The sequence below is a fragment of the Catharus ustulatus genome, chromosome 37, assembly GCF_009819885.2.
Source record: "Catharus ustulatus isolate bCatUst1 chromosome 37, bCatUst1.pri.v2, whole genome shotgun sequence".
Taxonomy (NCBI): Eukaryota; Metazoa; Chordata; class Aves; order Passeriformes; family Turdidae; genus Catharus; species Catharus ustulatus.
In genome coordinates, this window is record NC_046257.1 from 568,712 (window position 1) to 585,105 (window position 16,394).

General features: G+C 61.3%; 1 protein-coding gene across 3 annotated transcripts in view; it reads right to left on the minus strand.

The window, feature by feature from the left end:
* Positions 1 to 16,394, minus strand: part of CHD3 (chromodomain helicase DNA binding protein 3) — a 59,724-nt gene that overhangs the window by 230 nt on the left and 43,100 nt on the right. For 2 of the 3 annotated variants that reach the window (XM_033084275.1, XM_033084273.1), the window contains exons 29-39: positions 14,787 to 14,931; positions 12,621 to 12,783; positions 11,820 to 11,932; positions 10,833 to 10,968; positions 9,315 to 9,413; positions 9,066 to 9,179; positions 7,576 to 7,684; positions 6,175 to 6,307; positions 3,693 to 3,888; positions 1,910 to 2,073; positions 559 to 688 (exon numbers count right to left, since the gene is read on the minus strand). In XM_033084275.1, the coding sequence (XP_032940166.1) occupies positions 559 to 688; positions 1,910 to 2,073; positions 3,693 to 3,888; positions 6,175 to 6,307; positions 7,576 to 7,684; positions 9,066 to 9,179; positions 9,315 to 9,413; positions 10,833 to 10,968; positions 11,820 to 11,932; positions 12,621 to 12,783; positions 14,787 to 14,931 (1,502 nt within the window). Of the gene's footprint in view, positions 1 to 558; positions 689 to 1,909; positions 2,074 to 3,692; positions 3,889 to 6,174; positions 6,308 to 7,575; positions 7,685 to 7,825; positions 7,855 to 9,065; positions 9,180 to 9,314; positions 9,414 to 10,832; positions 10,969 to 11,819; positions 11,933 to 12,620; positions 12,784 to 14,786; positions 14,932 to 16,394 lie in introns of all 3 variants that reach the window. The other variant, XM_033084274.1, reaches the window with a different exon arrangement.

Consider the following 16,394-nt stretch of genomic DNA (forward strand, 5'->3'; position numbering starts at 1 on the left):
CAAATCACCCCCCCAAAGATCCCCCTGTGACCCCCCCAGGGTCACCCCCTCCCCACCCAATGACACCCTCAGACCCCCCCCCCCACACCCACAGAGCAGAGACCCCCCAGATCCCAAATTTGGGGACCCCCCCCCATGGCTGTCCCATTTTGGGGACCCCCCCTCAATATCCCCAGGTTTTTGGGCCCCCCATGGCTGTCCCTTATTTTGGGGACCCCCCCTCAATATCCCCAGGTTTTTTGCCCCCCCCACAGCTGTCTCCATTTTAGGGACCCCCACCCCAAATGTCCCCATTTTTGGGGACCCCCCCTCAATATCCCCAGGTTTTTGGGACCCCCCACATGGCTGTCCCCTATTTTGGGGACCCCCCCCCCAAATGTCCCCAGGTTTTTGGCCCCCCCCCCAGCTGTCCCCTATTTTGGGGACCCCCCTCAATATCCCCAGGTTTTTGGGACCCCACCTATGGCTGTCCCCTATTTTGGGGACCCCCCCCCCCAGCTGTCCCCTATTTTGGGGACCCCCCCACCCCCCCGTGTCCCCGTTTCTGGGGTCCCTCACCCGAGATGAAGGAGCCTGGTGGCATCTGGCTGTAGTTGGCCCCCCCGGGGGGGGGGAGGGCTCCGGCCGGGGGGGTCCCAAAGGTGCCCCCGTAGCTCGGGGGGGTGGCGTAGGGCCCCGGCGGGAAGGTCTGGGGACAAGGGGACACGGCTGTCACCTCCCACAGGTGGCACCAGGGATAGCCCCGGCGCCAGGGGTGTCCCCAGGGTGTCCTCGGGGTGTCCCCAAGGTGAGGAGTGTCCCCAGGGTGTCCCCAAGGTGGTGGGAGGATGTCACCAACACGGTGGGGATGTCCCCAGAGCACAGCTGGTGTCCCCAAGGGGGTGGGCGATGTCCCCAAGGTCATGAGGGACATCCCACGGTGGCAAGGGACATCTCCAGGTCAGGGTGGCAATGTCCCCAGGACATCAGGGGGTGACAGTGTCCCCGGGGCAAGGCTGAGAGATGTCAGGATGTCACCAGAGCAAGGTGACAATGCCAATGTCTCCAGGGTGGGGGTGACAGGGTGACAATGCAAATGTCCCCAGGGCAGAGTGACAAGGTGAACAGGGTGACAATGCTAATGTCCCCAGGGTGAGGGTGACAAAGTGACAATGTCAATGTCCCCAGGACAGGGTGAACAGGGTGACAATGCCAGTGTCCCCAGGACAGGGTGACAAGGTGATCAGGGTGACAACGGCAATGTCCCCAGGGTGGGGGTGACAGGGTGACAATGACAGTGTCCCCAGGGTGACTCACAGGCAGGGGGGTGGCTCTCGGTGCCCTTGCTGACCAGGCACTGAGGATGCTGTGGTGTCCCCAGGGGAGGGTGACAATGACAATAACAATGTCCCGAGCACAGGGTGACAATGACAATGTCCCCAGGACAGGGTGACAATGCCAATGTCCCCAAGGTGGAGGTGACAAGGTGACAATGGCGATGTCCCCAGGGTGACAGGGTGACACGGTGGCAGTGACTCACGGGCGGGGGGTGGCTCTCGGTGCCCTTGCTGGCCAGGCACTGAGGGTGGCAATGTCCCCAGAGCAGAGTAACAATGGCAATGTCCCCATGGTGACAGGGTGACACGGTGACACTGACAGTGTCCCCAGGGTGACTCACGGGCGGGGGGTGGCTCTCGGTGCCCTTGCTGGCCAGGCACTGAGGGTGGCAATGTCCCCAGAGCAGGGTGACAATAACAATGTCCCCAGGGTGACAGGGTGACACGGTGACAGTGACTCACGGGCGGGGGGTGGCTCTCGGTGCCCTTGCTGGCCAGGCACTGAGGATGCCGTGGTGTCCCCAGCACAGGGTGACAATGGCAATGTCCCCATGGTGACAGGGTGACACGGTGACAAGGTGACAGTGACTCACGGGCGGGGGGTGGCTCTCGGTGCCCTTGCTGGCCAGCCGGCTCAGGATGCTGCGCTCGGACATCTGCAGGCGCGCGGCGATGGGGGGGATGCGGGACAGCGTGGCCGGCAGGCGCGTCACGTCCGCCTTCATGTCGCTGAGCAGCTCCTCCAGCTGGTTCAGCACTGCCGGGGGCACAGAGACACAAAAACAGGGCCGGGGGGGGCCCGTCAGCGCCGGGGGGCCGTCCCGCACCTACTCACAGGTTACTCACAGGTTACTCACAGGTTACTCACAGGTTACTCATGGGTTACTCATGGGTTACTCGCAGGTTGGTCATGGGGGAGGGTGGGAGATACTCACGTGAGAGTGTGGGGTGGGGAGAGGAAGAGCTGGGAGTTACTCAGGGGATACTCAGCGCTTACTCAGGGGTGCATGCTCAGGGGGGAGGGGCTCTGAGTAGGCTGGGAGTACTCAGGGGGTGCTCTGGAGTTACTCTGGGGATGCTCCTGACTTGCTCCAGGTGTGCTCTGGAGTTACTCTGGGGATGCTCCTGACTTGCTCCAGGTGTGCTCCTGACTTACTCAGCATTTACTCCTGACTTACTCCAGGTGTGCCTCACCCACACTGGAGATACTCCAACTCTTTACTCTGAGTATCCAGATACTCCAGAGATACTCCAGGGTTACTCTTTATGCTCCTCAGCTGCCCCAGAGATGCTCCAGGGTTACTCCTGCCTTACTGCAGGCCTGCACACACAGGGCTACTCCGTGGCTACTCCGTGGCTACTCCTCAGACACACTGGAGGTGACTCCAGGTGTTCTCTCCCTTTACTCCAGGTCTGCTCTGGAGTTACTCCAGGAATACTCCAGACTTACTCCCTGTGTATTGTGCAGAGCTACACCGGGTGTAACGACTGGAGGCACCGGGGCTACTCCGGGTTTACTCCTCAGTCCCCCGGGCCTGCTCCTCAGATACTCTGGGTTTACCCCTTGGCCACACTAAAGCTACTCCTGGGATACTCCACAGCCACACCAGAGCTACACTGGGCATCCTCATCCTTTACTCTGGGGTTACTCCTTCCACGGGCCCCAAGGCCTCGGATACTCCTCGCTTACTCTGGAGATACTCCAGGTTTTAAACACTCTGGAGATACTCCAGGTTTTAAACACTCTGGGGATACTCCCTGCTTACTCCAGGGATACTCCTGGCTTTAAATACACCAGGGATACTCTGGGTTTACTCAGCTCATTCCCCCCCGAGTCCTCCAGGCTTTACTCATTAACTACACCAGAGATACTCCAGGCTTACACCAGGGTGCTCCGGCGCTACTCCGGCCTTACTCCCAGCATGCACCGCGCGGCTACTCCGAGGATACTCCCCGACAACACCCCCAGGTGAGGAGGGAGGGAGGCAGGGAAGGAGGGAGAGGGAGCATCAAGACGTAAACTACTCCAGAGATACACACAGGACGGCACTACAGACATACTCCAGCTTTACACCACATCTACTCAGCAGAACCCCGCCCTCAGCGCCAAGCCGCACCCCGCAAACCCCTCAGCGCACCCCCCCTTACTCCGAGCTTACTCCGAGTTTACTCCGACTTTACTCCGACTTTACTCCGACCCCAAAACCCCGCTCCCCGGCGTCCCCCCGCCCCCCAGAAAGCGCACGCAGAGCAAGGATACACCGGGAGGCGGCGGTTGGGAGCAGAACCCCTCTTTAATGGTTGCACACGCGTACAGAGGCGCCGCGAGCTACACGGGGCGTCCGCGCCGGGCGCGCCGGCCCTGCCGCCTCTTACCCTTGTGCAGCACCGCGTTGGCCGGCTTGTTGCCCGCCAGCGACTCCTTGGACAAGTGCTGGTGGCTCTCGGCCAGGCACTCGACCTCGGCGAAGCGCGTGTTGAGGGCCATGGCGGGGTGGCTGGGGTCCTGCGTCATGTTCAGGTAGGCGGCGCGGCGCAGCTGCTCCTCGATCACCAGCGCCTGCTCCAGGAGCTGCGGGGAGCGCGGAGGGTTACAGGGGTCACGGGGGGTAACGGGGGTGGGGGTGCAACAGCTGGAGTTGGGGGGTGGAGGTGGGAGTGGCTGCAACAGCTGGAGGGGGCGGGTGGTGGTGTCACCTAAAGCTCAGAAGATCCAGGTGTTGGTGGGGCTAACACTGAGCTCATCAACATCTGGAGGGGGCAGGTGTTGGGCCCAACCCAGGTATCACCTAAAGCTCAGAGGATCCAGGTGTTTAACATCTGGAGGGTCCAGGTGTTTGTGGGTTCACATTTGACCAAACCCAACATCTGGAGGGGGCAGCTGTTGATGGGCCCAACCCAGGTATCACCTAAAGCTCAGAGGATCCAGTGTTTAACATCTGGAGGGGGCAGGTGTTGGTGTCACCTAAAGCCCAGAGGATCCAGGTGTTGGATGGTCTAACTCTGATCTCATCAACATCTGGAGGGGACAGGTGTTGTGTTCACAATCAAGTGAACCCAACATCTGGTGGGTGCAGGTGTTGGTGTCACCTAAAACTCAGAGGATCCAGGTGTTGGAGGGTCTAACCCTGATCTCATCAACATCTGGAGGGGGCAGGTGTTGGGCCCAACTCAGGTATCACCTAAAGCTCAGAGCATCCAGGTGTTGGAGGGTCTAACCCTGATCTCACCAACATCTGGAAGGTCCAGGTGTTTGTGGGTTCACATTTGAGTGAATCCAACACCTGGAGGGTCCAGGTGTTGCTGGGCCCAACCCAGGTATCACCTAAAGCTCAGAGGATCCAGGTGTTGGTGGGTCTAACTCTGATCTCACTCAACATCTGGAGGGTCCAGGTGTTGGTGGGTTCACATTTGAGTGAATCCAACATCTGGAGGGGCAGGTGTTGGTGGGTGCAGCCCTGATCTCATCAACATCTGGAGGGTCCAGGTGTTGTTGGGCCCAACCCGGCTATCACCTAAAGCTCAGAGGATCCAGGTGTTGGTGGGTCTAACTCTGATCTCATCAACATCTGGAGGGGGCAGGTGTTGTGTTCACAATCAAGTGAACCCAACATCTGGAGGGTCCAGGTGTTTGTGGGTTCACATTTGAGTGAATCCAACAGCTGGAGGGGCAGGTGTTGGTGGGTGCAGCCCTGATCTCATCAACATCTGGAGGGTTCAGGTCTTGTGTTCACAATCAAGTGAACCCAACATCTGGTGGGTCCAGGTGTTGGTGGGGCCCAACCCAGGTATCACCTAAAGCTCAGAGGATCCAGGTGTTTAACATCTGGAGGGGGCAGGTGTTGGTGTCACCAAAAGCTCAGAGGATCCAGGTGTTGGTGGGTCTAACTCTGATCTCACTCAACATCTGGAGGGGGCAGGTGTTGTGTTCACCATCAAGTGACTCCAACATCTGGGGAGTCCAGGTGTTGGTGGGTCCAGGTGTCAGCAAACCCAAAATCTGGAAGGTCCAGGTGTTTGTGGGTGCAACTCTGATCTCATCAACATCTGGATGACACAGATGTCCAGGTGTCCAACCCTGACCTGATCAACATCTGGACATTCCAGGTGCCCAGATGTGACCGCACCCAACACCTGGACAGTCCAGATGTCCAAGCACCCTTGGCCTCCTTCCTGCTCCTCCCACGCGAGCGTGACCCTCGTGCCACCCTCACTGTCACCCCGGTGTCACCCTTGGTGTCACCCCAGTATTACCCTCATTGTCACCTCGATGCCACCCTTGTTACCCCAGTGTGACCCTCATTGTCACCCCAGTGTCACCCTCATTGTCACCCCGATGTTACCCTCATTGTCACCCTAGTGTCACCCTCGTTGTCACCCCAGTGTTACCCTCGTTGTTACCCTGATTGTCACCCCGGTGCCACCCTGATGTCACCCTGATGTCACCCTCATTGCCACCCTCGTCGTCACCCTGATTGTCACCCCGGTGTCGCCCTCATTGTCACCCCAGTGCCACCCTCACTGTCACCCCTGTGTCACCCTCATTGTCACCCCAATGCCACCTTCATTGTCACCCCGGTGTCACCCTCACTGTCAACCTCGTTGTCACCCTGGTGTCATCCTCATTGTCACCCCAGTGTCACCCCAGTGCCACCCTCATTGTCACCCCAGTGTCACCCTCATTGTCACCCCAGTGTCATCCTCATTGTCACCCCAGTGTCACCCTCATTGTGACCCTCATTGTCACCCTCGTTGTCACTCCGGTTCCACCCTGATGTCACCCTCACTGTCACCCCGGTGTCATCCCGGTGTCACCCTCATTGTCACCCGGTGTCCCCGCGGTGCCGCGGGCGCTGACCTTGAAGCGGCGCGCCAGGAATTTGTTCTTCATCTCCAGGAAGTTCCCCTTGGAGGCCTCGCCCTTGAAGGGTTCGTTGATGACCCCGAAGGCGCCGTCGTTCTGGATGTCGGTCCAGCGCGCGTAGCCGTGGCTGAGGGCTAAGGACTGTCACACTGTCACCGTGTCACCATGTGCCATTGTCACACTGTCACCCTGTCACTGTGTCACACTGTCACCCTGTCCCCAACATCCCCCCAGTCCAGCGCGCATAGCCGTGGCTGAGGGCTAAGGACTGTCACTATGTCACACTGTCACCCTGTCACCGTGTGACATTGTCACACTGTCACCGTGTCACTGTGTGACATCATCACTGTGTCACACTGTCACCCAGTCCCCAACATCCCCCCAGTCCAGCGCGCATAGCCGTGGCTGAGGGCTAAGGACTGTCACACTGTCACCGTGTCACTGTGTCCCCAACATCCCCCCAGTTCAGTGCGCCTAGCCATGGCTGAGGGCTAAGGACTGGCACCGTGTCACTGTGTCACCTTGTCACCGTGTGACATTGTCACCATGTCACACTGTCACTGTGTCACACTGTCACCGTGTCACTGTGTGCCATTGTCACTGTGTCACCCTGTCCCCAACATCCCCCCAGTCCAGCGCACGTAGCCGTAGCTGAGGGCTAAGGACTGGCACTGTGTCACACTGTCACCGTGTCACCTTGTCACCCTGTCACCGTGTCACCCTGTCACCGTGTCCCCAACAACCCCCCAGTCCAGCACACGTAGCCGTAGCTGAGGGCTAAGGACTGGCACCGTGTCACCGTGTCACATTGCCACCCTGTCACACTGTCACCATGTGACATTGTCACCCTGTCATCGTGTCACTGTGTGACATTGTCACCATGTCACCGTGTCACACTGTCACCCTGTCCCCAACATCCCCCCAGTCCAGCGTGCGTAGCCGCGGCTGAGGGCTAAGGACTGGCACCGTGTCACTGTGTGACATTGTCACTGTGTCACTGGTCACCATGTGACATTGTCACTGAGTCACTGTGTCATATTGTTACTGTGGGACCCTGTCACCGTGTCACACTGTCACTGTGTCACTGCACGCCACATCATCCAAATCCCAACATACCAAATCACCCCAAACCCCCCTGGGGACACCCCAAACCCCCCTGGGGACACCCCAAACCCCCCTGGGGACACCCCAAACCCCCGAGGATACAGCACGATGCCGGCCAGCAGCCCAGTGTCAGTGCCACCAGTGCCACCTTTACCATGCCACCAGTGCCACCCTCACCGTGCTGTCCCTGTCCCCTGCCCTGGGGACACCCCAAACCCCCCTGGGGACACCCCAGACCCCCCTGGGGACACCCCAGACCCCACAGTGACACCCCAAACCCCCCAAGGATACAGCACGATGCCGGCCAGCAGCCAGTAGTCGTGGCGCCGGTGCCAGATCTCGTTGAGCTTGCCCGAGGAGATGGCGGCGCGCTCCTCGTTCTGCCACAGCGTGTGCAGCTCTGCCGAGGGGCCAGCTCGGTGTCACCTCGGTGTCACCTCAGTGTCACACCTCAGTGTCACACCTCAGTGTCCCCTGGTGGCCCCTCAATGTCCTCCAGTTGTCCCCTCAGTGTCCCCTCAGTGTCCCCTGTGTCCCTCACCCGTGAAGCCGCCGTCGGCGATGTTGAACATGAACCGCGGTTTCCCTGCTGTCCCCTCTGTCCCTGCTGTCCCCTCAGTGTCCCCTCAGTGTTCCTGCTGTCCCCTCAGTGTCCCCACTGTCCCCTCAGTGTCCCCATTGTCCCCTCAGTGTCCCCTGTGTCCCTCACCCGTGAAGCCGCCGTCGGCGATGTTGAACATGAACCGTGGTTTCCCTGCTGTCCCCTCTGTCCCTGCTGTCCCCTCAGTGTCCCCTCAGTGTCCCCCCTGTCCCTCGCCCGTGAAGCCGCCGTCGGCGATGTTGAACATGAACCACGGTTTCCCTGCTGTCCCCAGCTATCCCCTCTGTCCCTGCTGCCCCCTCAGTGTCCCCTCAGTGTCCCAGCTGTCCCCTCAGTGTCCCCTCAGTGTCCCTGCTGTCCCCTCAGTGTCCCCTCAGTGTCCCAGCTGTCCCCTCAGTGTCCCAGCTGTCCCCTCAGTGTCCCCTCTGTCCCCCCTGTCCCTCACCCGTGAAGCCGCCGTCGGCGATGCTGAACACGAACCGCTGTTTCCCTGCTGTCCCCTCTGTCCCCTCAGTGTCCCTGCTGTCCCCTCAGTGTCCCTGCTGTCCCCTCAGTGTCCCAGCTGTCCCTTCAGTGTCCCCTGTGTCCCTCACCCGTGAAGCCGTCGTCGGCGATGTTGAACATGAACCGCGGTTTCCCTGCTGTCCCCTCTGTCCCCTCAGTGTCCCTGCTGTCCCCTCAGTGTCCCTGCTGTCCCCTCAGTGTCCCAGCTGTCCCTTCAGTGTCCCCTGTGTCCCTCACCCGTGAAGCCGTCGTCGGCGATGTTGAACATGAACCGCGGTTTCCCTGCTGTCCCGGTTGTCCCCTCTGTCCCTGCTGTCCCCTCAGTGTCCCTGCTGCCCCCTCAGTGTCCCCTCAGTGTCCCTTGGGGGTCCCCTAATGTCTCCTGGGTGTCCCTGCTGCCCCTTCAATGTCCCGGCTGTCCCCTCACTGTCCCCTCAGTGTCCCCTCAATGTCCCAGCTGTCCCCTCACTGTCCCGTCAGTGTCCCCTGTGTCCCTCACCCGTGAAGCCGCCGTCAGCAATGTTGAACATGAACTGCGGTTTCCCTGCTGTCTCGGCTGTCCCCTCTGTCCCTGCTGTCCCCTCAGTGTCCCCTCTGTCCCCTCAATGTCCCTGCTGTCCCCTCAGTGTCCCCTCAGTGTCCCAGCTGTCCCCTCAGTGTCCCCTGTGTCCCTCACCCGTGAAGCCACCATCAGCGATGTTGAACATGAACCGCGGTTTCTCGGCGCGCTCGTCCCGGCGCCCGTTGGGCCGAGGGTCCGGCCTGGGCTCCTTCTCGGCCTTGGCCTCCTCTGGGGGGACAGGGACACGTTGGGGGGACAGGGACACATTGAGGGGACAGGGACACATTTAGAGGGGACAGGGACAGGTTTGAGCCCCCCCAAACACCCCCAGCCCCCCCAAACCCCCCCAGCCCCCCCCTGCACCTCTTTTGGGGTCGGGGTCCCCCGGGCGCTCCTTGGGCTCCTCCTCCGGGGTTTTCTCGTCCCCTTTGTCACCCCCCGGGCCCTTCTCGGCCTCGGCTCCTGCAGGGGGGGATTGGGGTCAGGGATTTGGGGTGCTCCCAGGATTTGGGGTGCTGGGATTTGGGGTGCTGGGATTTGGTGTTCCCAATATTTGGGGTTCTGGGATTTGGGGTGCTGGATTTTGGTGTTCCCCAAGATTTGAGGTTCTCAGGATTTGGGGCTCCCAGGATTTGGGGCTCTGGATTTTGGGTTCTCAGGATTTGGGGCTCTGGGATTTGCTGTTCCCCAGGACTTGGGGCTCTGGGATTTGTGGTTCCCAGGATTTGGGGTTCTGGGATTCTGGGATTTGGGGCTCCCCAGGATTTGGGTTTCTGGGATTTGGTGTCCCCAAGATTTGGTGTTCCCAGGATTTAGGATTCCCAGGATTTGGGGCTCTGGGATTTGGTGTTCCCCAGGATTTGGTGTCCCCAGGATTTGGGTTTCTGGGTTTTGGCATTCCCAGGATTTGGGGCTCCCAAGATCTGGGGCTCTGGATTTTGGAGTTCCCAGAATTTGGGGTTCCCAGGATTTGGGGCTCTGGGATTTGGGACATTTGGGGGATTTGGGTTTCTGGGATTTGGTGTCCCTGGGATTTGGGGTTTCCAGGATTTGGTGTCCCCAGGATTTAGGATTCCCAGAATTCGGGGCTCTGGGATTTAGGACATTTGGGGCTCTGGGATTTGGTGTTCCCCAGGATTTGGGGCTCCCAGGATTTGACGTTCTGGATTTTGGTGTTCCCCAGGATTTGGGGTTCTCAGGATTTGGGTTTCTGGGTTTTGGCATTCCCAGGATTTGGTGTTCCCAGGATTTGGGGTTCTGGGATTTGGTGTCCCCAGGATTTGGGGCTCCCCAGGATTTGGTGTCCCCAGAATTTAGGATTCCCAGGGTTTAGGGCTCTGGGATTTGGGACATTTGGGTTTCTGGGTTTTGGCATTCCCAGGATTTGGTGTTCCCAGGATTTTGGGTTCCCAGGATTTGGGGCTCTGGAATCTGGGGGATTTGGGGCTCTGGGATTTGGTGTCCACAGGATTTGGGGCTCTGGGATTCTGAGATTTGGGGGATTTGGGATTCTGGGATTCGGGCATTTGGGGAATCTGGGGCTCTGGGATTCGGGGATTTGGGGTTCCCAGGATTTGGGGAATTTGGGAGCTCTGGGATTTGGGGGATTTGGGATTCTGGGATTTGGGGCTCTGGGATTCTGAGATTTGGGGGCTCTGGGATTCTGGGATTTGGGGAATTTGGGGGCTCTGGGATTTGGGGAATTTGAGGGATTTGGGATTCTGGGATTTGGGGGATCTGGGATTCTGGGATTTGGGGCTCTGGGATTCTGGGATTTGGGGGATTTGAGGATCTGGGATTTGGGGGATTTGGGGGCTCTGGGATTTGGGACATTTGGAGGCTCTGGGATTTGGGGGATTTGGAGGATCTGGGGGGTCTCACCTGGCCGCTCCTCGCGGGCCGGGGTCCCCTCGGCCTCGGGGTCCCTGTGGCCGGGCCCCTCCTCCTCGTCCCCCTTGCGCGGCCCCTCGGCCTCGCTGCCATCGCCCGGGGACAGTGGCACCTCGGGGACAGGAGCCTGTGGGGACAAGGAGGGGCTGTCACCCTCGGTGTGACACCAGGACATCACCCCCCCGCTGTGAGGAGGGGACACGGGGACAGGGTTGGGGACAGTGAGGGGATGGGATGGGGACAAGGATGGGGACAGGGACAGGATTGTGGACAGTGAGGGGACAGCTGGGGACAGAGTTTGGGACAGGGACAGGGTTGGGGACAGGGACAGGGATGGCGACAGTGAGGGGATGGAGGGTGGGGACACAGGGGACAGGGACAGGGTTGGGGACAGTGAGGGGATGGGATGGGGACAGGGATGGGGACAGGGATGGGGACAGGGACGAGGATGGAGGGTGGGGACAGAGGGGACAGGGATAGGGTTGGGGACAGGGAGGGGACAGGGAGGGGACAGCTGGGGACAGGGAGGGGGACAGGGACGAGGAGGGAGGGTGGGGACAGAGGGGACAGGGACAGGGTTGGGGACAGGGAGGGGATGGGATGGGGACAAGGATGGGGACAGGGACAGGGTTGGGGACAGTGAGTGGACAGTTGGGGACAGGGACAGGGTTGGGGACCATGAGGGGACAGTTGGGGACAGGGACAGGGTTGGGGACAGTGAGTGGACAGTTGGGGACAGGGACAGGGTTGGGGACCATGAAGGAACAGTTGGGGACAGGGAGGGGATGGGATGAGGACAGAACTGGGGACAGGGACAGGGGTGGGGACAGTGAGGGGACAGTTGGGGACATGGATGGGGACAGGGACAGGGCTGGGGACAAGGATGGGGACAGCCAGGACACAGCTGGGGACAGAACGGGATGGAACTGGGGACAAGGACATGCTGGGGACAGGCTTGGGGACAGCAGTGTCACTCACATCTGTCTCCATCTTCTCGGGGCCCTTGGGCTCCTTCTCGTCCCTGGTGTCCCCGTCCTCCCTGTCCGGGGGTGGCCCTGGCCCGTCCCCGCGCTCGCTGGGCGCCGGCGTGGCTGGGGACAGGGACAGCAGGACATCTGTCCCCATCCTGTCCCCATCAGGACATCTGTCCCCATCCTGTCCCCATGTCCCCTGGGTGTCCCTCTCCTGTCCCCTGGATCTTCCCAATCCCTGTCACCATCTCCTGTCCCTCTGTCCCCATCCCAATGTCCCCTGTGCCCCCACACCATGCCCCATCCCACCCCTGTGTCCCCAGCCCTGTCCCCATGTCCCAGGCCGTGTCACCAGCCCTGTCCCCATGTCCCCAGCCTTGTCCCCAGCCCTGTCCCTGTGTCCCCGTCCATGTCCCCAGCCATGTCCCCAGCCATGTCCCTGTGTCCCCAGCCCTGTCCCCATGTCCCCAGTTGTGTCCCCAGCCGTGTCCCCGTGTCCCCAGCCATGTCCCCGTGTCCCCAGCCATGTCTCCAGCCGTGTCCCCAGCCGTGTCCCCAGCCCTGTCCCTGTGTCCCCATCCATGTCCCCAGCCGTGTCCCCGTGTCCCCAGCCCTATCCCCATGTCCCCAGCCCTGTCCCCAGCCATGTCCCCGTGTCCTCAGTCGTGTCCCCGTGTCCCCAGCCCTGTCCCTGTGTCCCCAGCCGTGTCCCCAGCCGTGTCCCCGTGTCCCCAGCCGTGTCCCCAGCCGTGTCCCCGTGTCCCCAGCCATGTCCCCGTGTCCCCAGCCATGTCCCCGTGGCCGGTACCGGGCGTGGGGGGCTCGGGGCTGGGGGGGCCGCTCTGCTCGGGGCTGGGGGGTCCGGTCTTGGCGGGGGAGGAGGCGCGGGACGAGCGCTTGGAGTCGGCGCTGGGCTCCGGGGCCAGCTCGGGCAGGGACCAGCGCCCGTTGATGTGCTCGAACTCCTGCACCTGAGAGGGAAACCAGGGTCAGGGGACCCCAAAAATCCCAAAAACCCACCCTAAAAATCCCCAAATCCACCACAAAACCGACCCTAAAACCCCCAAATCCCCCCAGAGTGCCCAGCTCAGGCAGGGACCAGCGCCCGTTGATGTGCTCCAACTCCTGCACCTGAGAGGGACACAGAGGGGTCAGGGGACCCCAAAAACCCCCAAAACCGACCCTAAAACCCCCACAGGTCCCAGCTCGGGCAGGGACCAGCGCCCGTTGATGTGCTCGAACTCCTGCACCTGAGAGGGGGAAATGAGGGTCAGGGGACCCCAAAAACCCCCAAAACCGACCCTAAAACCCCAAAAACCCTCCAAACCGACTCCAAAAACCCCAAAAATCCCAAAACCCGACCCCAAAACCAACCCTAAACCCCCAAATCCCCCCACAGGCCCCAGCTCGGGCAGGGCCCAGCGCCCGTTGATGTGCTCGAACTCCTGCACCTGGGGAGAGGGAAACCAGGGTCAGGGGACCCCAAAAACCACAAAAACCGACCCTAAAAATCCCAAAAACCGACCCCAAAACCGACCCTAAACCCCAAAATCCCCCCACAGGCCCCAGCTCGGGCAGGGCCCAGCGGCCATTGATGTGGTCCAACTCGAGGGACACACTCCAGGTGTCCCTGGCTGTCCCCAGGTGTGTCCTGGGGATGTCCCCAGGTGCTCAGGGTGTCCCCAGGTGTGTCCCCAGGTGTTCAGACTGTCCCCAGGCCTGTCCCCAGGTGCTCAGGGTGTCTCTAGGCCTGTCCCCAAGTGTGTCCCCGGGTGCTCAGACTGTCCTCAGGTATTCAGATTGTCCCCAGGTGTGTCCCCAGGTGCTCAGACTGTCCCCAGGGGTGTTCCTGGCTGTCCCCAGGCGTGTCCCCAGGTGCTCAGGGTGTCCCCAGGCCTGTCCCCAGGTGCTCAGGGTGTCTCTAGGGGTGTCCCTGGCTGTCCCCAGGTGCTCAGGGTGTCCCCTGATGTGTCCTTGGCTGTTCCCAAGTGCTCAGGGTGTCCCCAGGTGACCCCCCAGGTGCTCAGGGTATCTCCAGGTGTGTCCCCAGGTGTTCAGACTGTCCCCAGGTGTGTCCCCAGGCCTGTCCCCAGGTGCTCAGGGCGTCTCTAGGGGTGTCCCTGGCTGTTCCCAGGTATTCAAACTGTCCCCAGGTGTGTCCCCAGGTGCTCAGACTGTCCCCAGGTGTGTCCCCAGGCCTGTCCCCAGGTGCTCAGGGCGTCTCTAGGGGTGTCCCTGGCTGTTCCCAGGTATTCAAACTGTCCCCAGATGTGTCCTCAGGTTCTCAGGGTGTCCCCAGGTGTTCAGCCTGTCCCCAGGTGTGTCCCCAGGTGCTCAGGGTGTCCCCAGGGGTATTCCTGGCTGTCCCCAGGCCTGTCCCCAGGTGCTCAGGGTGTCTCCAGGTGTATCCCCAGGTATTCAGATTGTCCCCAGGTATGTCTCCAGGTGCTCAGGGTGTCCCTAGATGTGTCCTCAGGTATTCAGACTGTCCCCAGGCCTGTCCCCAGGTGTTCAGCCTGTTCCCAGGTGTGTCCTCAGGTGCTCAGGGTGTCCCCCAGGTGTTCAGCCTGTCCCCAGGGGTGTTCCTGGCTGTCCCCAGGCCTGTCCCCAGGTGCTCAGGGTGTCTCTAGGGGTGTCCCCGGTTGTCCCCAGGTGCTCAGGGTGTCCCCAGACCTGTCCCCAGGTGCTCAGGGTGTCCCCAGGCCTGTCCCCGGGTGCTCAGGGTGTCCCTAGACCTGTCCCCAGGTGCTCAGGGTGTCTCTAGGGGTGTTCCTGGTTGTCCCCAGGTGTTCAGCCTGTCCCCAGCCCTGTCCCCAGGTGTCCCCAGGTGCTCAGGGTGTTCCCAGGGGTGTTCCTGGCTGTCCCCAGGCCTGTCCCCAGGTGTTCAGCCTGTCCCCAGGTGTGTCCCCAGATATTCAGCCTGTCCCCAGCCCTGTCCCCAGGTGTCCCCAGGTGTCCCCAGGCGCGCAGGTACCTTTTTCTTGACGAGGGACATGACTCCGATGCGGGTCAGCACCTGCTGCCGGGACAGCCCCTCCCTGGGGACGCCGTCCGCGAACGTCTCGGAGCCGTCGGCGCCCGGCTCGCACAGGTGGCGCATGAACAGGGACACGTAGGCCCTGGGGACAGCGCTCAGGGCCACCACCCGCCCGCCGGGAGCGAGGGGCAGTGCCACCAACCTGCCCCGGGGTCACTGCCACCACCCAGTGCCACTGTCACCACCCTGCCCTGGTCACTGCCACCACCCTGCCACGGGGCCACTGCCACCACCCGCCGGGAGCAGCTGGCAGCGCCACCACCCTGCCCTGGGGACACTGCCACCACCCAGTGCCACCACTGACTGCCACCACCCGCTGGGAGCGACTGGCAGTGCCACCACCCTGCCCCGGGGACACTGCCACCACCTGCTGCCACCACCCACTGACACCACTCTGCCTTGGAGTCAATGCCACCACCCAGTGCCACCACTGACTGCCACCACCCTGTCCCAGGTCACTGCCACTGCCCTGCCCCAGGGTCCTTGTCCCCATAGATCCTGTCCCCAGTGTCCCTTGTCCTCCTGGTCCCTTGTCCGCATGGATCCTGTCCTCATAGTCCTTTGTCCCCATGGATGTTGTCCCCAGGGACAAGGTCCCCACTGTCCCCAATGTTCCTGATGTCCCCAATGTCTCCAATGTCCCTACAGTGTCCCCAATGTCCCTAATGTCCTCAATGTCCCCAATGTCCCTAATGTCCCCAGTGTCCCTGATGTCCCCAATGTCCCCAATGTCCTCAATGTCCTCAATGTCCCCAGTGTCCCCAATGTCCCTAATGTCCCCAATGTCCCCAATGTCCCTGATGTCCCCAGTGTCCCTGATGCTCTCAATGTCCCCACTGTCTCCAATGTCCCCAGTGTCCCTGATGTCCCCACTGTCCCCAATATCCCCAGTGTCCCTGATGTCCAATGTCCCCAATGTCTCTACAGTGCCCCAATATCCCCAGTGTCCCCAGTGTCCCTGATGCTCCCAATGTCCTCAATGTCCCTACAGTGTCCCCAATGTCCCTGATGTCCCCAATGTCCCTACAGTGTCCCCAATGTCCTCAATGTCCCTACAGTGTCCCTGATGTCCCCAGTGTCCCAAATATCCCCAGTGTCCCTCATGTCCCTAATGTCCCCACTGTCCCCAATGTCTCTACAGTGTCCCCAGTGTCTCTGATGTCCCCAATGTCCCAGTGTCCCTGATGTCCCCAATGTCCCCAATGTCCCCAATGCCCCCAATGTCCCCAGCGTCCCCACTGTCCCCGTGTCCCCGCACCATCAGCCCGTCCCCTCGTCACGGCGCCGTTGGGGCTGTGCCGGTCACGGCGGGGTCCTGCCACCGCTCTGGCGTCCCCTGGGCCAGACCCGGCCCCCCGAGGGGACACGGGGACATCGGGGGTGGCTTTGTGTCGGGCTGAGGGGGACACGGCCTCGTCCGGTCCCCAGGAACACCGACAGCGGCGGCGCTCGGCTGAGTAAGGGCTCATCACGTGGCACGGGGACATTTGGGGACATTGGGGACATCGGGGACAATGGAGGGCACAGGGACACACAGGAAGATGA